This window comes from Bos mutus, chromosome 11 (assembly GCF_027580195.1).
Source record: "Bos mutus isolate GX-2022 chromosome 11, NWIPB_WYAK_1.1, whole genome shotgun sequence".
Lineage (NCBI taxonomy): Eukaryota > Metazoa > Chordata > Mammalia > Artiodactyla > Bovidae > Bos > Bos mutus.
Genome location: NC_091627.1, coordinates 8,970,710 through 8,997,587, shown reverse-complemented (window position 1 = coordinate 8,997,587; position 26,878 = coordinate 8,970,710). Strand labels below are relative to the sequence as shown.

At 52.4% G+C, this 26,878-nt stretch overlaps 1 protein-coding gene and 1 long non-coding RNA gene across 10 annotated transcripts in view; one reads left to right on the top strand and one right to left on the bottom strand.

Annotated features, from left to right (window-relative positions):
• RALGPS1 (Ral GEF with PH domain and SH3 binding motif 1) overlaps nucleotides 1-26,878 on the top strand; it is a 302,552-nt gene that overhangs the window by 240,044 nt on the left and 35,630 nt on the right. For all 9 annotated transcript variants that reach the window (XM_070378968.1, XM_070378975.1, XM_070378972.1 and 6 more), the window contains 3 exons: nucleotides 8,049-8,186; nucleotides 10,541-10,634; nucleotides 15,094-15,161. In XM_070378968.1, the coding sequence (XP_070235069.1) occupies nucleotides 8,049-8,186; nucleotides 10,541-10,634; nucleotides 15,094-15,161 (300 nt within the window). The remainder of the gene's footprint in view (nucleotides 1-8,048; nucleotides 8,187-10,540; nucleotides 10,635-15,093; nucleotides 15,162-26,878) is intronic.
• LOC138989844 (uncharacterized) lies at nucleotides 24,020-25,958 on the bottom strand. Its single transcript, XR_011465976.1, has 2 exons — nucleotides 25,809-25,958; nucleotides 24,020-24,577 (listed from the first exon to the last, which is right to left on the bottom strand). It is a non-coding gene; the product is annotated as an uncharacterized lncRNA (long non-coding RNA).

The window sequence follows — 26,878 nt, the reverse complement described above, 5'->3', positions numbered from 1 at the left end:
CAGTTTTTCTTTCAAGGTTTAATGGATGGGTTCCATGAAACCATTTGGATGTTGTACTTTTTAATCATGGTCTCTTTCTTAATCTTGTCAATATTTTTCTCTTTGTTTGGTTAGTTGAGGGGTTTTGCCTCTTGTTGAGGCAATTTTGGGAAAATAGATTTTCCTAGTAACCACACGTTTCAACTCCATGTTCAAATACATTGGCATGAAAATCGCACATACTACTATTTTAACATCTTCTCCATATTTAAAATCATATCCCTTCTCACATCCCTATCATTGCACATCCATGTTTTTTTCCTTTCTTTTTTCCCTCCATCATGCATACCAAATGACTGTCTACTTTATTGACTTTATCACAGAACTAACTTGCAGTTTTATTTATCACTCTACAGGACTTTTTTTTTAATTCATTATTTCTGATTTTATATTTTTAATTGCTTTCTTCTACTTTCTTTTGCTTTGTCTTATTCTTCCTAGTTCTCTATAATGAACAGTAAATTCATTTTTTAATATTTCTTCATTATTAATAGAAGCATTTGAGACTATGAATTTTTATCTGAGTTAGGTGATTTGACTGCATCCTATCTGTAGACAGTTTGTGATTATAATTTTTTATGAATTATTTGCAGTGTTTCTTTTCCTTTCCCAAATGGTTCACTTTTAAATTTTGTTTCTACCCCCGGAGCAGGGGATGGAATGAAATTGCCCCAGGCTTACCATGTGAGTCACAAGTATGGGAGGTATGGTTTCCACAAAGGAAAGGTGAAGGCTGTTTCCCGAAGAACTGGGAATAGGTGTCAGGCAGACAGACATGCCAGTTTCTTCTCTACTGCCGGTAGGGTTGCTGGAGGATTAAATTAGATAGTACCTGTAGTTTACTTAGCACTGTATCCAGCACAAAACCAACTGAATAATAATCACCAGGATAATGCCCTCTGTCCTGCCCTCCTTTACTGCTGGTCAGAATCCCAGCACATGGCACGCAATCCCGCAGCTCTACAGAACCTTTGCAAACAGTAGGTCATCCCATTGTCCCTGCAGATCACCAGGTAGTCCCCAGGGCAGGGGGAGGCTGTGGTTGTGCCCTCACTGGACTTCGAGCCACAGGTAATTCTGCATGGGCTATAAGGCTGTGCTCACATGCCTTTGTGATTCACAAGCCCCAACACCAAGAAAAGCACACGAGGCCACGCACTCCTCTAAGAAACATGGTCTCTGACCACCTGACACGAACCACCTGGCCCTACCCCTTTTCTGCAGACCCAGGAAACATTTGTCTTCATGTCAGCCAGCTTCCAACACCTTTCACTTGAGGAATATTCTTTCCATGAGGATTTGTTCTGAAGTCCATGTTTTACAGGGTTGATACTAATTAGTGGGCCCTAATTAACACTCAGAGTCTTCTCCATCAGATAGGGATCCTAAGCCGCCTGCTGAGATCTCCTTTTGCAGTTGATGGCATTGCTTTGGGCTCTCTTTAAAAAAAAACAACCAAAAACTCTAATGAGCTGCTGCTCTGTTATTTCATTTGAAATTTATCAGGACAGTTTATGTGATCAAACCACGCAAGTATAGTTCTGGGTGCCAGCACTCTTCATTTCTGAAGTTTGAAAGTGCTTTTCAAAGCAGAGCAGGAGAACATGGAAAAAAGTCTTTCATCTGAAACTTTGAAAGAGAGAGAGAGCAAAAATGGAAAGCATAAGATGGAAATGTGGCATATTTTTATGCTGCGGAGGGTTTTTTTTCCCCTCAACGCAGCAGAATTTTCCTCATTAAATAGATAGCTGTGTGAGAAAAACCAAAACCAGACTCGGGATGGAAGAGAGACGGGTGGCGATGGAAGGAACAAGAGAGCAGTGACTTTCTGGGCTGGTGGTGAAGCCCGGTGCCAGCCTCGGGCTTTGGCTCTGGGAGGCTGGGAGCGCCCAGCTCCGAGCAGGCTCCACGCCACCGAGCCTGGTGTCCGTCAGCCTGAGAGAAGTGTCTGTTCAGGAGAGCACCTCCTTTGTCAGCATGACACCCCCACTTCAGGGCCGGGGCGTCTTGTGGACACCCCCGGTGGGGGAGCCTGGATTCACCCTCAGGAAGAAGGTTTGGCCACACGCCCCCTGGGATTGGGACCAGTCCAGCTGGGGAGACGTCCACAGGAGAGCCAGCCAAGGGCTGTTCACCCCGGCCCCTGGGGCCGTCTGCCTCACCACAGCAGGCTGGTTGGCACCCCTGTTGCAGCCACCGCAGTGTCACCAGGCCCTGGGTGGGGCATGGCAGAGGGAACAGAACATGTTCTGGGTAACTGTGCATCTCCCAGGAGGTCGAGTCTGCAGCCAGGCAAGCCACAGGGTGGATACTGGCTGCCAGTGGTATCCTTGGGTGGGCGACAGGCCACAAGAGGGGTCCTCACAGCGCCAGCTCTGACTCTGGGACCCTCGTCCCTGTGCCAGCCAATGCCTCCCAGCTTTCAGCATCCATATCCCAAAGCTTTATGGGGTCAGGCGGCCTGAATTCAGATCCTGATTCCCGCCACTTGTAAGCTGTGTGGTCTTGGACAAGTCACTTTTGCTCTCAAAGCTTCCATTCCCTTATCTGTAAAATGAAGAAATGAGTACACCTATTGTGCCCTGCCAGCTGCTGTGAGGTTGCAGTGGAACAAGCAAAGCCGGCCCTTTCCTGTCGCAGATGGTGGCTGTTACCCTTGTGGTTGTTCCTCCAGCGCGTCTGTACCTCCCAAGGGTGGCTAGCCTCCCCCTTGCCCGGCACCATTCAGCCTCATGGCTGCCAGGACCAGTGGCTGATCCAGTAACTGTCCATCTTAACAAGGTCAACAACACAGTGTCCTCTGCCGCCGTAATGCTGTGTAAATAGGAAAGGAGCTGAGACAGCCCAGCTGTGCTGTCCCAGTCGAGACAATAGCTCCCAGAGCTGGCCGTCTGAGGTGGGTGGCCACACGCGGTCAGCATCTGGGCGCCATCCACGGTTTATGGCAAACCCAGCTGGGCGCATCTCACCCACTCCAAGTGGGGCCTTGCCGTGGAGACAGGCTCAGCTTCAAGGGCACCTCAGTGGTCCAACCCAGAGCTGAGAGGCTCTGACAGCCACTGTCATTGCCCCCGGTCACCGTCAGGGAGGTGGAAAGGCTTCCCTGAGGCCACCCAGCTGGTTGGTGGCAGGGCCAGGCTTCCCAGTCTCCTGGCTCTGAGCCTCACACTCTCCACTTCCACCACAGCTGCATGTCACGTGGCAGAGCTGGCTGGGCCCTCAGCCTGTAGTGGGGCCACCGGCGATGGGACCTAAGACAGATGTGCCACCACGGGAGGAGTGGACAACACGGCCACCCTGTAGCGGTCAGTCCTCCTGGAGAATGTTGACTACAAGGGGGATACCGGGCAGGGAGAGCCATGGACAGGTTGCCTCTGGGTTCAGCTGTGCCCTGTCCTGCCTCGCCTGCTGCCGGGCTCCAGAGGACCCGGGCTGGGGTCAGAGAAAGACTGACAGTATGGCCACCTGCACCGACTGACGTGTGTTCGAATCCTGCCTCTGCCACTTCCCAGCTGTGTGGCCTCAGACAAGCAGTGCCGTGCTCTCAGCTCGTTTCTTCCTCTGTAGAAATAGAGTGAGTGAAGCAAAGTTGCTCCGTCGTGTCCAACTCTTTGTGACCCCGTGGACTGTAGCCTACCAGCCTCCTCCGTCCATGGGATTCTCCAGGCAAGAGTACTAGAGTGGGCTGCCATTTCCTTCCCCCAGGGGTCTTCCCAACCCAGGGATCGAACCCAGGTCTCCCACGTTGCAGGCAGATGCTTTACCGTCTAAGCCACCAAGGAAAGATATAAATAAAGCCTCCCTGAAAACAGAATGGTTATTACAAATCAACCAACAGGGCTAAGCTCTTAGTTTAGGAGCTGGCACATAGTGAGTGCTCAGACTCAGATTATAATCATCACTTGACTCCCAGTGTCTCTTTCTTAGCTCCCAAATGAGGATAAGAATGTACTTCATAAGGTTATCTTGTGGACTGAAGTAGGCTTGCATTCATACCTTCCTTCTTTCAGCTGATGTTCACCAGGCAGCTCCTATGTGCTCTGTTCCAGCTGCTGGGACTTGAGCTCGTGGAGCAAGACATTTCCTCTTCGGAAAGGTTTACATAAAGTCTGAAGCGGGCATCAGACAGCAGATACAGGAACAGTCCCAATAAGTATCTAATTGCGGTGAGCACTGGCCCAGTCCAAGTGGGCGGGGCTATTCTGATGATTTCATCACAGTTTAGGCTTTTAAATATTGCCAGTTATGGACTGATGACAATACTGAGAATTTTCCTGGACTTACGCAGTATTAACTGTAGATTTCCTGCTTGGAAGCAGTTTTTGTTGCAGCAGTGATGAGCCGTTTAGATGCAGACTGTCAGGTGGTGCCGAGGTTTGGGGTCTGGTCAGGGGGCCTCCTTTGGGAGGTCCTCTCCACCTCACATGTGGTGGCCTCGGCCTGGACTGGGGGAACGGATATGTTTCGTGGAGTGAGGAACAACTGTACAGTGGGGTTTGCTCCTGTGAAGTAATGAGCTCTCCTTGCCCCCAGGAGACAGGCAGGGGCTGGGTGGAGATGGTGTTCAGCTTCTCCTCGCCTCTGTTTGCAGAGCCAAGACCTGAGAGGATGCAGAGAAGCCAGCCCTGGTCCTCACAGGGCAGTGGAGGGCGAGCCTTCCCTGTGAGGGTGTTATTCAAGAAAGGGTGACTAATTCCGTGACCAGTGAGTGAGTTGGAATAGGCGCTGGAGCCAGAGAGACCTGGGTTCGAATCCAACACACTCCTGAGGCCTTAGGCCAATTTCTTAATCTCCCTGAACTTTACTTTGCTACTCAACCCTCACCATGGGGTCGATGGGAAGATCACAGGAGATGAGGAGGTTCCCGTCTTGTAGCAGATTCCTAGGAAGCATCGTTCCTCTCCTGTCTCCTATATCCTGCTCCTCAGGGCCTTGCTCCTGAGCCGAGGTTCACTCTGCAGCTCAGAGCCAGTGGGTTTGGTCTGCACAGCGTGTCCCTTATCCCCTCACCTCCTGCTCAGCACTAGGGGATGCTTTCTGTTGTGGTTCAAGCCTTAATGGAATTTTCAGGATCGCCGTTCCCAAATCCTTGGGGAGGTAACCAACTTAGATTTTCAAACGGGAAGAGGGAAAACACAATAAGAGAAATCATGAACCTGTGAAGTTAAACCTTCCGAACTTGGAGCTTCCATACAAGGGAGATGATTTCTACTTTTTTTAGATTTTGGAAACATGGTGCCACTAGAAAGAAAGGAAGTGGAAACGACTCCTAGGAGAAGTACTAGCATATGTTTCTGTGATTTAACAGTTTCCCGTAAAAAACGTGTAGCTATTTTAAAAGCAGACGAGTGACTCATGGTATCCAGCAGCAGCAGTCCACTGTGATGGCAGGAAGCATGTTCTCTGGGGAGGCAGGCGTGGGTTCAGCTCCACCCCTATCGCTTACCAGCTGTGTGACCTGGAGCAAGTTATACATGCTCTCTGCATTTCCTTTTCCTCCTCTGTGAAATGGGTTTTATAAAGACAAATGACACAGTGAATGTAAAAATCAGTGCAGTGCTGTCCAGCCATGCAGAAAACCCACAACTTGCCTATTAAGTACCTGGTTAGTTACATTTGTTGCAATTCTTAGTAGTTTAATAGGAAACTTCTAAGGCTATAAATTTTCCTCTGATTACCACTTTGGTCTGATCTCTTAAATTTTGTTACATAGTGTTCTTATTGTCATTGCATAGTCTTTGCATAAAGTTTTTATTTTAGATTTCTCATTTTTTCTGTGCGAGTTCCTTATGAGTGTGTGTTTAACAAATGGTTAGAATTTTTTCTATATTTTTTATTAAATCCTAGATGTAAGGTCAAAGAGAACATATTATGGCATTTATATTTTGGAACGTATTAAGCTTTTATTTTTAATAGACTAGCATATAATCAGTGTTTATAAGCATTCCATGAGTATTTTAAAATAATTGTCTTTTTATTTATATAACACCAAGCTTTTAATTGTTACTTCAGTTCAGTTCAGTTGCTTAGTCGTGTCCGACTCTTTGTGACCCCATGAATCACAGCCAAGCCTCCCTGTCCATCACCAATTCCTGGAGGTCACTCAGATTCACGTCCATCAAGTCGGCAATGCCATCCAGCCATCTCATCCTCTGTCGTCCCCTTCTCCTCCTGCCCCCAATCCCTCCCAGCATCAGAGTCTTTTCCAATGAGTCAACTCTTCACATGAGGTGGCCAAAGTACTGGAGTTTCAGCTTTAGCATCATTCCTTCCAAAGAAATCCCAGGGCTGATCTCCTTCAGAATGGACTGGTTGGATCTCCTTGCAGTCCAAGGGACTCTCAAGAGTCTTCTCCAACACCACAGTTCAAAAGCATCAATTCTTCGGCGCTCAGCTTTCTTCACAGTCCAACTCTCACATCCATACATGACCACTGGAAAAACCATAGCCTTGACTAGACGGACCTTTGTTGGCAAAGTAATGTCTCTGCTTTTGAATATGCTATCTAGGTTGGTCATAACTTTCCTTCTAAGGAGTAAGTGTCTTTTAATTTCATGGCTGTGGTCACCATCTGTAGTGATTTTGGAGCCCCCCAAAATAAGTCTGACACTGTTTCCCCATCTATTTGCCATGAAGTGATGGGACCAGATGCCATGATCTTCTTTTTCTGAATGTTGAGCTTTAAGCCAACTTTTTCACTCACCACTTTCACTTTCATCAAGAGGCTTTTTAGTTCCTCTTCACTTTCTGCCATAAGGGTGGTGTCATCTGCATATCTGAGGTTATTGATATTTCTTCCGGCAATCTTGATTCCAGCTTGTGCTTCTTCCAGCCCAGCATTACTTAGATACGTTCATATAGAACACATACATACATATATCTATAGATACATGTATATGTATATATTTTTGTATGTACATACATATGTGCACACACGCACACACACATTCTGGAAAAGACATACCAAAAGCCACCTCTATAGTTGTAGCTTTGTTGAATCCACTTTTGATTTTTGGCACTTTTTTGCTTTGTATATTTTGGTGCAGTATCACTTTGTGCATAGAAGATAGTAATCATTAGCTCTTCTCAATCGCCTATGCCTTTAATTAATATCAGCCCTTCCTCTTTGCCTCATTCAGTGTGTTCTGCCTTCAGTTCTGCTTTGCATCAGCACTTGTGCACTTCACCAGTGTTATGGGTTTAGTGGCAGTACTCTGGAAGGGGGCTGCTGGAAGGCCATGCCGCCGGTTGTCCACGCACACCTCGAGATTCTGAAGTGTGGCCCTCAGCAAGCCAGTCAGCTGGACCACGCTGCACAGCCAGTCCTCTTCGCCCGTCTCTGGTTAGTCAGCTTGCCCCCAGTTCCCCTTGGGGTGATGCCCTGAGGCTGTGCTGAGGCTCCCTACTGGCCTATCACAGCAATGTTTCCACATCACACGTTATTTTCTTATTAAGCACCCTTAGCAGGAGAATTCTCTGTCTAGCCTTACTTCTTTGTACCAAGGACTATTGCTTTTTTGATTTCTTCTTTTGTTCCTTTATTTATGATTTGGGGGTGGGGTATGTGTGTGTGCACGTAAGGAAAGATAGATAAACAAATAGACTAACAGTTAAGTGAATAAATGAAAACCTGAATTCAAACAGTGTTCTCATGGGTATGACACCTTAGACCTATTAAACAGCAGTGGTTGGTAAAACACAAGTATTCATTCATCCCTTTCATGTCCTGTTATTTTCCAGCTGGGTTACAGGGACTAACCCTTGTTGCTGGAAGAGTGTAGGAACTCAAAATGCTAAAATCTTGCCAGCATTCATTTTGGTTGTTGCTCAGATGTTTGATTTACAGTTGAGCAGTTTATGTGAACAGTTAGTAGTCGGGATTGGAATTGAAGTCCAAATCATATTGCAGTTTTCCATAATCACCGTGTACCTTCTAGCAGAGCAGTTCTGTTCTGTGCCATTCTGATAAATGAACACCTTCCATCATTAAATATCTTCTTTGATTTTAGGCATCTATCTTCTGGATTTAATCTACATTGATTCTGCGTATCCTGCCTCAGGCAGCATCATGGAAAACGAACAAAGATCCAATCAGATGAACAATATTCTCCGAATAATTGCTGACTTACAAGTTTCCTGCAGCTACGGTTAGTCCCCCTGGTTGTTGGGATTGTGAAATCTTTTGGGTGCAGCACATTATCAGTGAGAAAGTTCTAGAGACCAGGTAGTCCCCACCCCAGGCTCTTCGTTTTGATATCCTGAGCATCAAATGCATGCTGGATCCATTGCAAGCATGTTTGATCATCAAAGACTGTGCAGACTAGACGTTACCATCCCTGTATCACAGATGGGGAAACCGAGGCTGAGCATACTGTGGTCACCTGTCTAAGGGCACACACCTAGTCAGTGGCAGAGCCAGGTCTCATCGATGAAGAGCTCTGTGGGCAGCTCCTGGGTGGCTCTCCTCCAAGCAGATTCTGGGACTCGGGCTCCTCTATCATGTGGTTCCACCATGTCCCACGGTGCCAAGTCCTCCACGGAACTCTGCATCCAGCTGGCAGATGCAGAAGAAGAGAGAATCATATAAGAATGGGACTTCTGGGTCAGACTTGCACATGGCACTCATTGCTTCTGTCCAGGGAAGGTAGGAATGCAACATAGCTGTGGGCCTAGAGGGAAAAGAGCATTGACTTGGTCAACAACTAGCCAGGCTCTCCCACAGGTGACCAAATCCAAAGGGTGACCCTGATGATGTGCATCTGAGATGGATGGAGGAGATATTGATGGAGACGCCGATGGGCCAGCCACGTGGACACGGGGGAATAGGCTCAGCCAGGAGTCAGGTACCCAGGTCCTCCAGGAATGGGCCTGAGTGACCTGGGCACCATGTGGCAGAAGTCACAGGGAAGAGGGGAAGGGTGGTACAGCTGCGGTAATGTGTCTCCGTGGAGCAGAGCTTCACAGGAGGGGGAGGAGTAGAAGTCAGGAAGCAGCAAAGCAGGAGGAGAAGAGACCAACCCTACCTCCAGCACACGGGGTGGGAGAAGCCAGCTGCCTCCACGTGGGAAGGCCACTGCGGGGGGCGGGCACAAAACCCAAAGGTTCGCTCAGGAGTACCCCCTCAACAAACACTGAGGGGCGGGGGAGGGGGAGGCCGCACTTGTAGACCAGCTTTCCTTCTGCACAGAACGCAGGAAGAGGTCTGAGTTCCCAGGGCCCTTTCCACTTCCTGGGGGCTCAGCACTGGTCATGCTGGCCAGCAGAGCAATTACAGGCTTGGCTTCAGCGTCAGAAAGATGCGGCTTCATGTCTCAGCCCTGCTTCTTGAAAAGTCTGTCTCCTCTGAGGTTTTCTCATCAGTGACAACAGGGAGGTGTGTGTGCCAAGCCCTCGCCCCAGCCTTTCATCAGAGCTCAGGAAACGCTCACTCTTACCGCTGTTCTGTGTACCTGTATCTTCCCCCTCATCAGCATTGTGAAGCAGGGGTTCTTATCCCCATTTCAGAGACCAGAACACATTCAGAAACCGAATGACCCGCTGAGAATCTCTCAGTTACTGGGCAGAGTCATCAGAGGCTCATCTTGGCACCCAGATGCACTGCCAACCCCCTCACCCCTGCCCCAGGAAAGCAGGGGCCCTTCCCCACCCTATTTTCTGCTCCTCTGCAAGGCCTCCTCCACTGCCTCCACCTCCCTCCTCAACCAGTTCTGTCCCAACCAGTGGAGAATGGCAGAGAGGATCAGGGAGGGTGTGGGGACCCCTCAGAAAGAGTGCAGTGACCATGATGGTCTGAGGAGAGCACTTGACATGAATCAGCCTGGGCCAGAGAGACAGACAGCGCAGTGTGGCCGAGGCCACAGGTGACTCGGGTCAAAACTTCTCAGTGGAGTGACCTTGCAAGTTATCGTGGCTTCCTCCTCTGTGCAGCTTATTCCTGGAAATGAGGCAGGTACAAAGGTTGAGGCCAGATGGCTTCTAGAAATCACCCAGTGCAGAGCCTGGCACAGAACAGGTGCTCAAGCATCGAGGCCCCTCCCCATCTTCTCAGGGTGCAGCAGCCAGGCTCTCAGGCTGCACCCGAGTCTGGGTTTGGGTTGCTCACCAGGCTGAACAGGATCCATTCATTCTTGTCACATGGAGCCGGTGGGGTGGGTGAGGGAGACTGGTCCAGTTATTCCAGTGGAAACCTGTTTGAGGGCACGCATCTGGCTCTGGTCTTTGCTGGAGGCCATCTTTCCCCACCACACCCCCTGCCAAGACCCATCTTTGCTCAGCCAAGGAACCGTGGTGACCTTGGGGTGTGGGGTCTGTGGCCCAGCCATCTGGGGGGGCATGCCTCGAGGATCTGTGCCCAGTGCCCAGCCCAGGCCTGGCCCAGGGGATCATCACCAACTGTTGAAAGACTGCCTATATGTCTCAGTCCCGTCTCAGGTGGGGCCCAGAGACAGGGAGAGACAAAGACGGGGAGAGACTGAAGCCTCTGGGTCTTCTTCTCCTGCAGACCACCTCACCACCCTGCCCCACGTGCAGAAGTACCTGAAGTCCGTGCGCTACATTGAAGAGCTCCAGAAGTTCGTGGAGGATGACAACTACAAGTGAGTGCCCGCCCTGCCCCGGCCACCTGTGCAGCAGCATCCATGCCCCCACCCCAGCACGTGAGTGTTGGGGGCCCTCGGACCCCACAGAGCCCAGAGCGGGGCTGCTGAGTGTCTCCTCCCACACCAGTCCGCCCCCATAGGCCCCTCCGGACAGAGGATGGTGTTCCATCAGCTTCTCGGCGTGGCTTTTTCCAGTGGGGAGGGTAAAATTGGGGCTCCACGGCGGTGTGTGGTGCAAGCTTCATGCTCCAGGTTCTCATGACGGACTCCCCACTCAGAGCACTGAGCGGAAGGGCAGCTTTCTAGACTCATCTCCGCTGCCAAACAGAGTTCTCAAGAGCCTGTTCACGGACGAGGCAGCTCCCTGGGGCCCCCACTTGCTGCTGGACTCTCGCCACCTGGCGCTGGTGGAGGCTCCATCTCCATTCCACGCAGCCCATATAGAATACACCCAGTTCCCATGAAGACCCCGGTGGGCCCTCTGGCCTCGTCTCCCACTCACCTGCTCTGGCTTTCAGTTCTCTCTTCATCTGTGGCAGCTGGGAATTTATCCAGCATTTCTATGTAATTAAAGGGAGAAGGAGGACTTTTCATGCTGAGTCTGTCCACCGTATTTTTTTTTTCCTGCTGAATTGTTATTGGAGTATAGTACCTTTACATGTCCCCCATATTGATTGGACATTCTTGGCTCATTTTGAGCTTGAGGTCATCTCAGAACCTCAGGGCTTTTCACACGGCCTATTATCAAGGCTAGTCTTGGACATCATGTAATTGATTGATTTCCCCCCTTAGCGCCAGCTTTGCATGTGTTCTTTTAAATCTTGTCTTATTGGTTGCGTCCAGTAAAGCATGCATAATCTCTTTGAATCCTGCTCTCCAATATATTTTTTAATCTTTTCCAGTTTTACATTTAAAAATGAGGTCAGCTTGATGATTTGCTCTTCATCTAAGTGGCTGGAAACTGTGGCCACTAGGGGCACCTTCAGGTTACCCGTTTTCATTCACCAAGCCCTTGGGAATGGCTGTTGAAGTAACACCACCCCCGCCAGCTCTGCGGTAGTGGATTTCAGCCCTGGCCGTGGGCCAGAGATACCCAGGAAGCCTTCTAGCCTCCCAGATGTCTGGGATGGGGCCTGGAAATCTGTATTTGTTTCCAAAGCTCCCCACATGGTCCTCCTAGTGGTTGGCTGTCTTTAGAAATATAGAGGTGATACCTTTAGTTGTTATTGTACAATATTTTGTTAAAATAGAATGTAATACATTTTGATCTGTTACATAATCGTAACAGCAATAGATCAGGGCCAGAGATGACCATTCAAATTATGTTTGCCACAAATTGCTCATTGTTACTGACAAAGCATTTGCTGTTCCTGAAAAGAGTACCCTAGAGTGGGAAATTATTCCCAGTTAGGTTCTGGGATAACATTTTCCATTCGTGTGCCAATAATTTTATTAAAAAGACAGTAGTTTTTCATTAACACTAATATACTTTAAGGAGAAAAATGGTCCATAAATACTTCTAACCATGAGCTAATCCTTGGACAAGCTGCAAATTGTGAGTAATTACGCCTTCCATTCTGAAGGACAATGAACACCCCTAGCACTTAATGCCTGGATTTCACAAAGGCTTTTTGTTGTGGTCCAAGTGGGCACACCCAGGAAGGAAGGCTGTGTTCTTGTCCCGGGCCCAGACCACTGAGGGGGTCCCTTCGTAGGAGGACCCTGGATCGGAGTGACAAAGGATGCCTGGGGCTTGTGACTCTGCTGGAGGGACCCACACCCCATGGCCCAGTGCACACCCAGCGGCTTGATCCCCACCTCCGAGGACACAGGCTTCCTCTTACCTTGAAGACATTGTGCCAAGGAGCCCAACCAGTGTTTTGTCTTCTTCAGTCTTTCGTCTATTTTACTTTATTTAAGAAAAATTCCCCAAATTCCGGCCACTTGAAAAGCTTGACTGTTGGCATTAAATGAGCATTATTCTGAGCCTTCTTCTGTGCATAGAAAGTGCATATATACACATGGAGAAGGATGGATAGATGGATGGATGCAAGAATAGAATTTATTGAAATTGGATTATACGCACTTGCTATTTTTTAATTAAAACAACTTCAGTTTTACTTTAACCAGAAAAAGGAACTGAAATAAAACATAAGGAATTGCCACTCTTCAGATAAACATTTCTCCACAATAGATATTATTCCCTAAAAGAGCCTTCTAAGATTAACAGAAGAGGTCAGCAAGAACATGACGAGGTTGAAGTCCCTAAGTTCTGTTTTAACTGGATTTCCATGGTGAGCAGGGCCCATTGACTAGGTCATAAAAGATGAGCTCGTTAGCAAGCTCCACCTGCCTCCTTCACCTCTCCTGTACCACCTTCCAACTCCTCCTTAGTTATCTTGTTTCTCCAAGTTTGTAACACACACATCATGTTCAGGAATTATGATTCCTACTCTTTAGGAATCGTTTTAGTTAAACGTTTTCAGTTCTTATCACCTGTCGCTTCTCCATTCCTGGAGTCTTTATTTTAACTCAGTCCCTTATTTAGCTGGGTTTCATCGTGAAGTAGGTTTGCTCAAGTCCTGCACACTCTGATGCACGTCTTTCGTGAAAACATCTGCCTCTAACTTGCTGGGCTCCTTGGTTTCCCTCCCGCAGGACACAGAGGACCTGCCCCATTGCCGTCTGGCACTGGGTGCTGCTATAGACAAGTCTCAAGCCAGTCTAGATTTTTCCTCTTGTAAGTGACTTGTTTTGTCTACCTCGTGGGAAGAATTCCTTAAAGTTCAAAAGCCTCGCAAGGGGAATGCCTCCTAGTGGAGCTTTCCCTGGAACGGCATATGCTCTTTCTTCATCACAGAGGAATTCTTTTGGTTTCTATCTTCGACCACTTCTTCTGCGCCATTTTTTGGCTTTTCTCTCTCCGGCATTCCAGGAATCCATACACTGGATGCTATCTGCCTTTCATCTCCATGGACTTCTTTCTAATGGCTGTAATCTCCATCTCTTTCATCCTCAGTCACTGGGGTTGATCTGTTTCTCCTTTGGTATCCCTTCAGTCCTCTTGTTTCTGCCCTTGGTTTGTTCCCTGGGGTCTCCAGTCTCCCCTTTCATCTTTTGTGTTCCCATCTCAGTTTCCAGGTTTGGTTCTATACAACCCAGAGTCTCAAGCACCTGGGGGGATTTCCCCGTGTCCCCTGGGGCTGCCCTCTGGGCCAAGCGATCTGGACAGTGCTCTCTTCTCCCTCTGTCCCCTTTTTCTGTGAGGATGTTTGAGTTGGCCCCACTGTTTCTTTCTGTTTTGCTCCCACGTGAGAGGCTTCCTCTGGCTAGTCCACGGCTCTGATGGAAGGAGGTGCCGTCTGGTTCTGCTGCGCTGTGTGGGATGGGCTGGTTTTCCTTCCGCTGTGCTGAGAGGCACAGGGGTTCTCATTCTCTGCCCTCTGTGTGGCCTGGGGGCACTCAGGGCTCCAGCTCCTTGGAGGCAGGGAGCAAGCCATCTGTTCTAGAGAAGGGGACTCTGTTAAAAGGCCTTCATCAGTGTTTCCTCCATCTAATAGGGGGCTGAATCCCATTCCAGAAAGGGATACCCTCAGGTTTCAGATGATGCACCCCCACCTCCCCGCCACCATGGAGACTTCATTTCCATCAGAGCATCCCCCAGGCCGTCCACCCACCACCCCATCCGTGTCTCTCCCAAATCTGGAGCCGTTCAGATCCCCTGAGAAGTCCGAGGTCAGGATGGGAGCTGGGACACACGATGGCTCTTGTTCAGCTACACGATCCGCTTTTTCTTTCCCTGGCTACAAGTTCTTGAAGTTCATGCCCCCTCCCTTGTTAAGCAGCAACTGGGGAGCTCTTTTACTCCTGAGTGTTTGTAATTGTTTATTGGTCTTGTTGGGTGAGGGAAACTCTGGCATCCAGTTTCACTCTGTCATTTTCAGCCAGAAGTTTCTTAATCGATGCTTTAAAGAAAAACAATAATAACTACTATGTCATGCCTCTCTGGAGGCATCTGAGAATGCAGTGTAATGATTAAACCCCCTGGCTTGGGGTCAGACAGCCCCGATCCCCTGCTCGGCCAATTGTTAGCCCCGCACATCTGCGGGGAGCTGTGTGACCTCACTGCCCCTCACTTTTTTCATCTACAGGATGGGGATGGTGTTCCTAGTTCATAGTGTTGTCTTGAGCAGGAACACATCTGTGCCCGGCAATAAGGGGCCATGATTGCACTATTTACTGTGTCTTCCCTAGCCATCATTTCTTGGTCATGGAAATCCCCCGGGGACCTTGGAAAGCTGTGTCTGTGATCTGGAGCAGACCTCAGAGCACTGCTGGCTCCATGACAAATAGCCCTTAGCAGCAGTCCAGTTTCCCAGTTCCCAGCTTGCACATGTCTGGTTCCCCCTCTGACACCCTAGAGCCCATCTAATCCTTTGAAAATCTTTGTTTTCAGACTGTCACTCCGAATTGAACCAGGAAGCAGCTCCCCGAGACTAGTCTCTTCCAAGGAAGATCTTGCAGGTATCGTAGCCCCTAGGGTGGGGGCAGACTCACCAATGGCCCAGATGTGGCTGCCAGGGTTGGCCTTGCCTGTGGAGCCAAGGACCAGAGTCCAGTTTGCTGGCTGGCAGCCTCAGCATCCCTGCTCACAGCCGCCTCCCCCACCCCACGCAGCCTGCCCAGGCTTCTGATCACACTGGGTTCCTATAGGGCACCTCTGGGCTGGGGGCTCCCTGGGAGAGTCTGAGACCCAACAGAGGCAAGATCAGAGCCCAAGCTGGGGGCCTGCACTGGGTGGAGAAACCCAGGACACTCTCCAGGTCACCTGGATGCTTGTCATCAGGCCTCCCACCCAGGCTTGGGGTAACAAGCCCCAGAGGGGTGCACGGGTTGCCTGGGGCGTTTGGTCCCACCACACACACAGGGCTCACCTTCCTGGGGCATCAGTTTTATTCCCATATTTGGGATGCATGTGGTGTCCCGTAGAGATAAGAGGCCCAGGCTTTGAAGTCAAACTCGAGCTGTGCTGCTTCCAGCTCTGTCACCGTACCTCTCCGATCCTCAGTGGCCTCATCCACAAAGTAGAGGTGGAACCAGCTCTCACCTTGAGGGCTGGGCCACTCACGCTTTTAAAGCACTCTGCCCACGTGTACACGATGTTAGCTGCTTCAGAGGTGTCTCGAGACAGTTTCCTTTTGGTTGTTGTTCAGTCGCTAAGTCGTGTCCGACTCTTGCTGGGGCTGCTCTCTGCTGCTGTTCCGGGCAGGATCAGATTGCAGGCTGGGGTCCAATCGTACTTCCTCCTCCTGGTTTGAGCTTATGTGACACTCACCTGGGTGCCAGGCCACTACAGTCTTGGACAAGCAACTTTACACCCTCTGGGCCTCGGTTTCCTTACCCATAAGATGGGGATAATAAGCCTCCCATCCCAGAGTCACTGGAATATCAAAATTGAAATGATACATCTGACAGGCGGTTAGTGAGTGGTGAGGAGGTGGCTGTCTCAGGCTTCTGCCTGGTGTCATAGCCCCTGCCCCCGACCTGTTGACCTGCTAACCAACCACTCACTCCCCTTTCTGGAGCCAGGCTGGTGCAGCGGTGCTGCCGTGTCAGGACCCTAGGGCCGCAGGAGGCTATGTCACAGCCTCTCACTGGCCCCACCAGGCAAGGCCTCTGCCCTGACTCCGGGGTTTCCTCCAGGCGCCTTACCTTTCCCAGCCTCTCCAGCTCCAGTGTGTAGGCTGGACCCTGCCCCTAGCCCACCCCCAGGGTCCCACGGTAACTTAGCAGAGAGACGGAGATGCTGGTTGATCCACACAGCTTGGGGATGCTGCTGTCTACACCTCAAGAGACAGAGTCCTGGCCTAAACTTGATCCTCACAGGGTTCCATGAGCCCAATAGGAAGCTGTCTCCCATGGTCTCCTTTCACGTCCACTGCCTTCTGCACACGGCAGATGACCCACCAGCAGTGACCAGAGAGAAGTTTCTAGCGCTGGTCTCGTCTCTGCCTTCTTGTTTTAGAACCTTCTCCTGCTTAGTCAACCGTGTTCCTTCCCGATGCTCACATACACCCGACCGTGGGTGGGGGTGGAAGGGATCCATCAGAGGGGTGTAGGAACACTAACCACTCAAGGCTTTTTGTTCCGGAGGGAATGCCAGGGTTCTGGAGCAGAGAGTGGGCTTGGCTACAGAGGGTTCTGCCCTTCCGTCTCCTGATCAGTCTGAGTAAGAGTTCCCTGCACCCTGTCCGGTTAGCACACCTGAACGGGATGAGTACATCTCAGGCCTCCCCCAGGTGCCGTCAGGTCCCCACGGCCCGACAAGCTGGAGGATTTATCTGTCTCCAAGTGCCCCAGGTGGAGACAGGAGCCAGGCACAGGAAACTTAACACTGCTTCTGGGGGCCTCCAGAAGCAGACCACTCCCCGAGCCCTGGGGCAGGAAAGGAGGAGCTCCGTTCACTTTTTAACAATATGATATGTGTGTCTTTGGCTGCACCGGGTCTTAGGTGCAGCACACGGGATCTGTAGTTGCGGCATGTGGGATCTAGTTCCCTGGCCAGGGATCAAACCCGGGTCCCCTGCACTGGGCATGTGGAGACTTAGTCACTGGACCACTGGGGAAGTGCCTACACTCACTTTTGAGCCCTGCCTAGGATGGAAACCGGTACCAGGGCCGGATCCCGGCCCCTGTCCAGCCTCCTCGAGGTTCAGCCCTACTCTCCTTCCATCCCATCCCCCCTCATCCCCACCTGGCTCCGGTGTTTATTGGCCTTATTGGCCTTGTGAAACCAGAAGCCAGCCAGTTAACTAACCTCCAGCATCAGTCAGAGTCCTGCCAGGAAACAGAATTGCCCCCAGATGACTCACCGGAAGAGACTTAATGAAGGTGAAATGGGAATAGGAATAAATACTTTACACAAGGACAGCGGGGTCCCCAGCACCTCTAGGCTGAAGGACTTGGGGAAGAAAAACTGTTACCAACTCCAACAAGTGCTGAGTCGCAGAGGACAGGTCAGCTCAGCAGGAATTGTGGTAGCCAAGGGTAAAGGAGGGGGAAGGGCGGAGCTGAAATGCCCTGCCGTCTCTCTCCTCCGCCCTCCCACCGTATCTACAGCTGGAGCCTCCCGTCAGCCAAACCCAGCTGGAAGCCTGGGGTGAGGGAGCCAAGAGATGCCTCTTGGGTCCAGCCTCCCAAGGGCACCAAGTAGGGTGAAGGACTCATCTGAAGGGTCGGACAGAACACCCCGTGTACCCACCGAGCCTTGATTTCTCCACCTGTAAAGTGGTCATAGTAATACCTCCCTCAGAGAGTGGGTGTGAGAATTTATTAAGATCACGTGTGCCTGACACAGAACACACCCTCATCAAATGTAACTTTATTAGGATGATGTTATTACTGTCAATGTTATGATTCTGCCTCTGTCGCTGAATCATCACTCGGGTTTGGAGAAATCTTTCCTCCTCTCTCTCCTCCCGCTCCCCGACCAGGTCAGGTCCGCTGTTACACTGGGGAATGACACACGTGGCTCTGATGCAGACCGCTCTGGTTTGTATCCAAGCACAGCCACACAGCCGTGGATGCACTGGCTACTTGCTTGCTATGGCAGCAGAGTTGAGGTTGAGACAGAGACCCTGAGGTCTGCAAACCTAAAACATCCACTACCTGCCGGTTTCCAGAGCCTGCTGACCTTGAGTTACACCCTCTTGCAGCTCTCCGTGCTTCAGGGTTCTTCCCTTGTGGAAACTAGACAGCTTTCTGTGCTTCCCTGTCCCGTGTCTGCCTTCCCCAGGCCTGGAATTCCCAAAGCCCCGCATGTGGGGTGCTTGATCTCTGGGCTCCCAGCTGGGCCTGTGGGCACCTGGTTCTCCGGCTGCCTGCTGACTCCACACTCCTCCCAGCAAAGTGCTGAGGCCAGCAGACCTCAGTACCCAGGCGCATCTGCCACTGACTTTCCACAGCTGCGGCTCCAGCCTCGAAGCAGGGTATTAAGGTTTTCATGTACCATCAGAGGGCCCAGAAGTGTCTGGAAGGCTTTAGATGCACTCAGGGATCCCGGCTTCCCAGCCTCGGCTTCCAGACAGCAGAGGGGACCTGCGGGGTCCCTTGCAGGCAGGACAAAGGGCAGCTCCAGGGAGGTCTTCCATGTCTGGCAATTAGATGGGGCTGCATGGCAAGAGCCCGACCAGACCAGGGACAGGAATGTGCCTCTTGCAGTCCCAAGAATGGGAGGAACGCAGCCTCCCTCAGCTCCTCAGGAGGGGGCTGGGGCTACAGTCCCAGGCTCTTTCCAGCCAGCAAGCACCCCACACCTGCTGAGGAAAGGCCCCAGGAGAGTCTGTTCACTGGAGGCTTCACATGCCAGGGGCCGACTGTGAGCCAGGCCCCCTGAGGAGCCTGGAGAAGACCTGCCCTCGTGGGCTTCATTCTCGCCTTAGCTGGGGAAGCAGGCAGCAGACAGCGTGAGGAACTGATGGGTGCGGTGGGGGGAACAGCAGCCCCAGGAGGCCAGTGTGAGCTGCCTGACCCCGCTCTGTGGCTACACTCGCTCCCCCTCTCAGCTTGCCGGCCCTGCCTGGGAGACACAGGCTCTGTGTCGGACGCAGCCCTTCTGTGAGGTCTCTGGGGCCTCGGTTGGTATCAAGGTGGTCCCCCGAGCTGCAGCTGCACCCTGCGTCCCTCCGATGCCCCCACACCCCCCTCTCCACTCCCCGGGAAGCGGCCGTGCCAGCAGCTCCACACCAGCAGATGGACAGACTGTGAGAAAGGAAGTGGAGAAACCTTCTCAGTTTCTGGTCTGGGGAGAAAAAAGGCCAGGAATGCCACGTTTTCCATTTCCCCCCATATGTAATGTTTAGCTTATATAAATGAACTAATATTTTCCTGGAGAGCAAAAATCATAAAGAACGTTGACCCCGAGAGAGGGCAGTTGGTGCTGTGTGTGCCTTGGAACCGGTGAAGACATTTCCAGATCTCGTGAGCCCCGCCTCCATGTGGCTGAACCAGCTGACAGGTTTCCTCTGAGATTCTTTGGCAGCAAAGCAACTCCATGGAGAAGCTCAGGCTGGCCGCAGGTTCCTGTACCTTCAGGACTGCTCGCCAACATACCTTTCTGTCTTCCTTCTGTTGCCCAGTGGGTAAAAGCCAGGCAGATCTTGGAGTCGGGCCGACCTGAGTGCAGGGCCAGCTCCAGTGCTTCCTAGCTCTGGGACTTTGGGTGATCGGCGTGGTCCCTCTGAGCCTTGGTGTTCTTATTGGTGAAATGGGAATAGGAATAACTAAACACTTTGGATAAGGAAATGGCAACCCACTCCAGTGTTCTTGCCTGGAGAATCCCATGGACAGAGGAGTCTGGCAGGCTACAGTCCATGGGGTCACAAGAGTCGGATGCGACTTAGCGACTAAAGCACCATAAATACTTCATGTAGGCTTATTTCATGGACTGTGGCTGGGCCAGAAAAACCCTTAGGCAGTGCCTGGCACACGCTTACCACTCAGGAATGTTCGCTCCTGACCCTAACAGATAGGCTCTGATGCTGACCAGATGGAGGGACAGCATGGCATGGCCAATGGAGCACTGGACGGGGACACCAGGGGGCCCTCACGTCAGCTCCAGCTCACACTCAGCAGCTGTGCCAGGTACTCTGGCTGCATAACTTGCCCCTCCAGGACCCAAGTGGCACAAAGCGGCTGTATTATTACATGCACAGACTTTTGGGCTAGGAGGTTGGACAGGGCACAGCCAGGGTGGCTTGTCTCTGCTCCATGACAACTAGGGTCTCAGTGGGAAATACGGGAAGGCTGAGAGGGACTAGATGTTGGGGCTGGAACCGTCGGGACATGTGTGGCGCTGGCTGTCAGCTGGGGCAGAACCCAAAGGTCCACATGGCGTCCAGTGGATGCCCACATGGGCTTCCCTGATGTATGGGAGCCTCAGAGTCATTGAGCTCTTGCATGGTATTGCCCTCCAAGAGCAGAGGTCCTCAAAGCATCATGCCATCTGTGTGACCCACCTTGGAAATCATTTAACCTCACTTCTGCCATGCTCTGTAGGTCAGTTCAGTTCAGTCGCTCAGTTGTGTCCGACTCTCTGCGACCCCATGGACTGCAGCACACCAGGCCTCCCTGTCCATCACCAACTCCCAGAGTTCACTCAAACTCATGTCCATCGAGTCGGTGATGCCATCCAGCCATCCCATCATCTGTCATCCCCTTCTCTTGCCTTCAATTTCCCAGCATCAGGGTCTTTTCCAATGAGTCAGCTCTTCACATCAGTGAAGGTGGCCCAAGTATTGGAGTTTCAGCTTCAGCATCAGTTCTTCCAATGAATATTCAGGACTGATTTCCTTTAGGATGGACTGGTTGGATCTCCTTGCAGTCCAAGGGACTCTCAAGAGTCTTCTCCAACACCACAGTTCAAAAGCATCAATTCTTCGGCACTTTGCTTTCTTTCTGTTGGTCAAGGCAGTCTCAAAGGCCTGCCAGGCCCAAGGAGAGGGCAGGGAGACTGAGCCCTCAATGAGAGTGTCAGAATTTGTGGACCTGTGTTAAAACAAACCACACCAGCTGGTCCACAGGTAGGGAAACAGGTTAAAGATAGTAATAGCTGACACATACTGAGCGAGTACTCCCTGCCAGGCACTACTCTAACCCCATCCCGTGTGCTTGCCTGGTGAATCTACACCTACCTTGTGAGGTAGGTATACCTGCCCTATAGGCGAAGGCTCTGGGTTGCTCCCCCCATCTTGCACCTGGAGGAAGGGGCAGAGCCAGTTGCTGAGCCCAGGGGTCTGGACTGGTTGTTGCCTGAACGCAGCACAGGGAAGAAGCAGGATGCACCAGAGGGCCCCGGAGTTCCCTGGGCTTCCCATCATTGGTGCACTGTAGGAAGCGCCCTGCCCTGGGTGACCACCTTGGCGCACCCATGATGTTGCCACTGACACTGTGAGTGGCATGCTGTCCCAGCATGGTCCTCAGAAGGCTGGGTCTGTGTAAGAGTAGATCCTAAACATGCTTTGGCATATCCTGTCCTCCTCTTGCCTTGTCTGGGACTTCCCACTGTGGCTGCGGAGTGGGGGTGTTGCCATCCCCCCATTCTGGACTTCCCTCTACCTTCCTCGGCTGGCTAACCTCAGGGTCTGGTTGCCAAGAATGGTGCGGGCTGAGTGCCGACTCCGGGTGCTGTTTCCTCTCACAGGCGCTTTCATGGGTTTTCCGGCGACCCCACAGCCCCGTGACCTGAGCAGATGCAGATTTTTTCTGGGGGTGAGGAGGCACTGCACGGGCCCTCAGCTGGTGCCCACCACGTTTCTTACTGCTTGAAGTCCCCTCCAGCCCTCAGCTCCACTCACAGGGACCACCTTGGTCCAGGAGAGGCCACACCTCTCCTGGTCCGGATGAATCTGTGAGTGTAGCTAACCCTGGTGTGGCCACAGCCATGTGGACTCTAGGCCTGAGGGAGGCACTCAGAGTCCCCTGGGTCTCCCAGCTGCTGGGGACATATAGCAAGTTCCTCGAGTGGCCTGGAGACCCCTTACTGTGGTTGAGAAGAGTGAGAGAGCACCCCCATGGGTGAGGGCAGTGACCCCCTCTTTCTGCCCTCATATTCTCAGAGTGGGTAGAGGACCCTAGGTGAGGGACTCAAGGGACAGGGACCAGTTTTCGCTGGTTCCCTCTGGAGTTCGCGTCTGCTTTGTCCTTGGAGTCTCCCATCCTAGTAGCCCTTAAGGACAAGGTCAAGCAGAGGGACCAAGACTCAAAGCTGCTGCTCTGCTGCAGCTGGGAACTTGGACCTCTGGCTGTGAGAAGAATGCGTCCGGGCCTCACTGCAGTTGAAAGGTGATTGGATGCCATATTTCAGAAGGAAGTGAACCGGGGCAAACTGAGTGACGTGTGAGATAGAGCCTGGCTCGCAGTAAGGACCCGTAAGAGTTGCATGTATGAGAAACAAAGAACGCATGTGAACATAAAAGTCACCGGCTCCCAGGCTCCACCAGGAAACCTGGCCAGAGAAGGCTTTCAACACAAACAGGCTTTCCTCTGCAGAGGGGCCCCCGGGGCCCAGAGAGCTCAGGGCTCTGGCAGACCCGGTGAGAGCCCCAGTGTGGGAACAAAATGAAATGGAGAATGAATGAAACACAGGAATGAAACGGGGAGACACGGAACCCCTTGCAGTTGGGAGGGATGTGGGCCCCGTGCCCCAGACGCTCAGGCTGGTGCTCTCGAAGCTCCAGATCGCAGCAGTGGTGATCCTGGCCTCCAGGGATGATGTGGAGGCTCAGAGCCGGAGGAGAATGGACCCCAGCTCCCTGCTCAGCCCAGGGACTTGGCTGGATGGAATGCGAGTCTTGTGACTCCAGATTGAGTCGTTTCCCTCCGACACAGCTGCCTCCCATTAATCTCCGATGTGCGAGACTTGGAGCGCAGCCCGTGAGTGGCGGCCGGGCTGCCAGGTTGCTTGAATCGGGCAGCGCTAACCCAGGGCAGGACTGCTCTGATGCCGCCGGGACCCGTGGGAACGAGGCTCCCCTATCCGGGTGCGTGTCCTCCTCGGCAGAGCCGTGGGCACCATGCCGGTGCTCTCGGCACATGCTGCTGGTGCTCCAGCTGCCCACCAAGCCCTGTGCTGGTCACTGAGACACGGTCCCTGCCTCCTGGGGTGGGGGATGGGGATGGACAGTCAGCAGGAAATCACGCACAACTACTTAGCTTCGGATGAACAGGTGCCATGAAGGCCGGGCGTGGGCCATGTGCACCCAGAACGATGGGGTGTCACCCTCTTTGTGAGAACTCCCACCCTCGGGGCTGTGAATCCTGCACCACGCCGGGCTCTGTATCTCAGTGAGGGTCTAATTTAACCCCTGAGGATGGGAGGGGCCTCCAGTTCTTTCCCTCCATTTCTTTCTCTTCCAAGAGAAATGTACAGGAGGCACTGGGGGCGTTTCAGATCTGTCTCCTGTGACCCCCGTGGGTGGGCAGAAGAGGCCCGTGGCCCCCACAGTGTCCCAGCGCTGGCTGGCTGGCCAAGGCCACCTCTGAGAAGAGGAAGTGACGGCCGAGACCGAGGCTGCCGAGGTCAGAGTAGTGTGTGGCTTCTGAGCTGCCTTCCTTTAGAATTACAAGCGGAGCACAAGGCCACTGTTTCCCACCGCTCACCAGCCCCTCACCCCGGCAAGCTCCTGAACCCTTCCAACTGCAGGTGCCACATCATAACGTTGAGATGCCGCCAACAGGGCCTGCGAGGCAGTGTTACTGTGACGCTGACATCAGATCCTCTGTCCAGAACATTTAGCACAGTCTCTGGCCCCTGGTAGATTCTCAGTGAGTGTCACCCATTACCATCGCCAGCCCTGGCACAGTTGTGATAGTTATCCAAGTGATGTAGTTACTGCTATTATCATATTTCTTTATTTTTTCTTATCAAAGCAGATATCTTTCCTGGGTGTAATTATCTGGATGCTTGTCTCTGTCCCCACTTGACTGTGACTCTGTGAAGGCAGAGTGTCAGCTCTCTAATTCAGAGTGGCTGGGGCGCACGCCCCCTGTGTTGTTAGGAAGGAGAGAGGCCGGCGCTCTGTCTTTTTATCCTCACCAGGGTGCCACCAGGCCGGCTTAGTGCCCCTGTCTTGCAGACGTAAAATTCACTCTCAGAGGCGCGAGGTGACTCGCCCAAGGTCGCTCAGCCAGGGGGTGGCAGGTACCAGTCGGAGCCTGTCTGCCTTTGGGTCCCACGTTCTTTGCTGTAGCCATTCATCATCCTGATCCTGCCCACTCCAGAGCCTTTGTTAGAAGGCTCTGTGCTCTTTTCTCTTCCAATCAGTGAGTGGTCTGCTGGGCAGCATGTTGGTTTCTTGAGAGAAGTGTAATGAAAACCAGATTTCGTTCATGATATCTTGTTCCCCAATGACTGTCAGTTCTCATATGTTCCAATGAAACTGCTAAAGAAACAGCCACTTAAAGATTATTCATGGAAAAATTATGCTGAGGAAAAATAGAGCAATCCTCTGAGATAGTCAAGCCGCGTGGTCAGTTTTTCCAGCTGCTCGTGCCATATCGGGCCGGGCAGCGGGGACCACACTCTGCTAGGGCAGGCCAGAGCCCCAGCCCATTATCACCGCCCCCGCCCCCACCCTGAGGACACAGAGGAACAAACTTGTTAGCACCCAGCTCCGAACCAGTCCCAGAAGACACGTGTCCCGGGTGCTGTCACATGACGCGCCCCCTCTCCCCCCGCCAGGCCTGGTGGGGCTGGCATGTGAGGCCTTTCAGTAGCAGAGTGTCACTTACTGGCAGAGAGGCCACCCCCCCACACACACCCCAGGTCCCAGCTGAATGGAAATTCTTCTGCTTCAGCGTCAAAGTCCTGCTGTTGGTCCACAGTGCAGGGACGGGAGTGATGGAGACCCAGGGCACTGAGACCAGCATCAGCTCTGACCCTGGGCCCAGGAAGATCACAGCCCCCCACCTTCCCCCAGCTGAGTTCAGGGCCATCTGAGGCCAGGCCTGCCTCCCATCCAAAGCAGCAAGGAGAAGGGGGTGGATCCGCGCCTTGGCCTGGAGGGAGAGTCAGGAGCTGAGTGGAAGCGACCAGGGGCGAGTCCAGAGGCTCAGGAGAGCCTGACTGGGGTCAGAGCCAGGGCGCAGGAACCTCTGGGCAACAAGTGGGGAAGGGAGTGGGTGAGGAGAGAGCCGAGGCCAGGGAGGTTCCCAGAAGAGCCTCTGAGTGTCCACTTCTCACTGCACACGCGGCTGGTTCAAGGAGCAAACCCAGCTCCCCTCGGCCACGTGACCTGGGGGCGGGGAGGTCTCCACAGGACGGCTGTAGGAGTGTTGATGGCTCGCGAGTCACTGGACTCAGCAATGGAGTGTTTATACAAGCCTGGCTCACAGCTGGTGCACAGTAGGTGTTAGTCTCCCTCACCTTCCCTTCCTCCGGAGCAGCAGTGGGACGTTTATCCACCACACGTTTCCTTCAAGAAGTGCCTTCTGCTTAGATCAGATCACCTCGATGTGTCGCCGTGTTCCCCCTTCCTCAGGTTTCCCCTAATGCCTGACCTCTGAACTGCTCGAGCTCCTTCCCCGCCATGGGCCACCCCCCACGCCCCACCCCCTTCCCCTGGTTCCCGGAGAGTGGCGCAGGGCCCAGGTCCTGCTCACGGGCTCTCTCACCTGCAGAGCTGGCCTCCTCCGAGTACTCACCTTCTGGGCGGCAGCACCACACCCAGCCAGAGACCAGGCCCGCAGCACTCAATTATCACTGTTATTAATGCTAGGACACCACTGGTTCCAACCACGGGGAGGAGCCAGGCGATATGACCTTTACAAAATACTTTCTGAGCCCGGGGTGGGAGCCAGAGTGACTCAGGCATCGAGACTGTGATCCTGCGTACAGGCAGCTGATAAACAAGCCACATTCCACCCTCCGCACGGATTCATTTATTGAGCAATATGTACAAAACAGAAACAAAGCCTGGTGCTTCCACGCTGCCCTTCCTCCCCGGCAGCTACACGAGATGTCTCCCCTGGGACAGAACTTGCTTTCATCCCTGTGCTTTGAGCAGAAGTTCTTCACGGGGTGCCCATCAGAATCACCCGAAGAGCAGCACCCCTGACCCAGCTGAGGCCAGCAGAACTAGACCCTCCTGGGCTGGGCCCAAGAAGCTCCGATTCTTACACACCCTCCAGATGCTTCTGATACAAACATGCCCTGGTTAAGAACGAGTCTCAGAGAAGCTGACGGCGACGTGGAACCCCTCACAGGAAAGTACAAGCGCACACAAAGCTTAGCCGTAGTCCTCGCCAGCTCCCATGGACCCTCCCAGGGTTGGCGAAGTCCAGGCCACAACTCTCTGACGTCATTGTCATTGGTTGGTCTGTCGGAGCCCCAATTCTTGAGATGATGCCACATGCAGGCTGGAATTGGGACCTCAGACAGCGCCCCCTCTTCTTATCAAATTAAGTCTTTTGGATCCCCCTGCTCGGCCCGAGCCTGAGTTCTCTGTCTCGGTAGAGGAGAGTTTTACTCCCATTCAGGTCTGAGTGGGCAGATGACAGAACAGAAGCTGAAAGCAGCGCAGCAGCAGCTTTATTCAGTGGCCAAAGAATGGAGAAAAGGGAACTAAATTAACAAAGACAAAGGGATGAGCGGTGAGGCTGATAATGGGGAGGCAGATGCCTTAGTCCCCCGGGGGAGGGATGGGGCTTTTGCAAGGGAGTAGGGTGCCACCCCCTTTCTATCC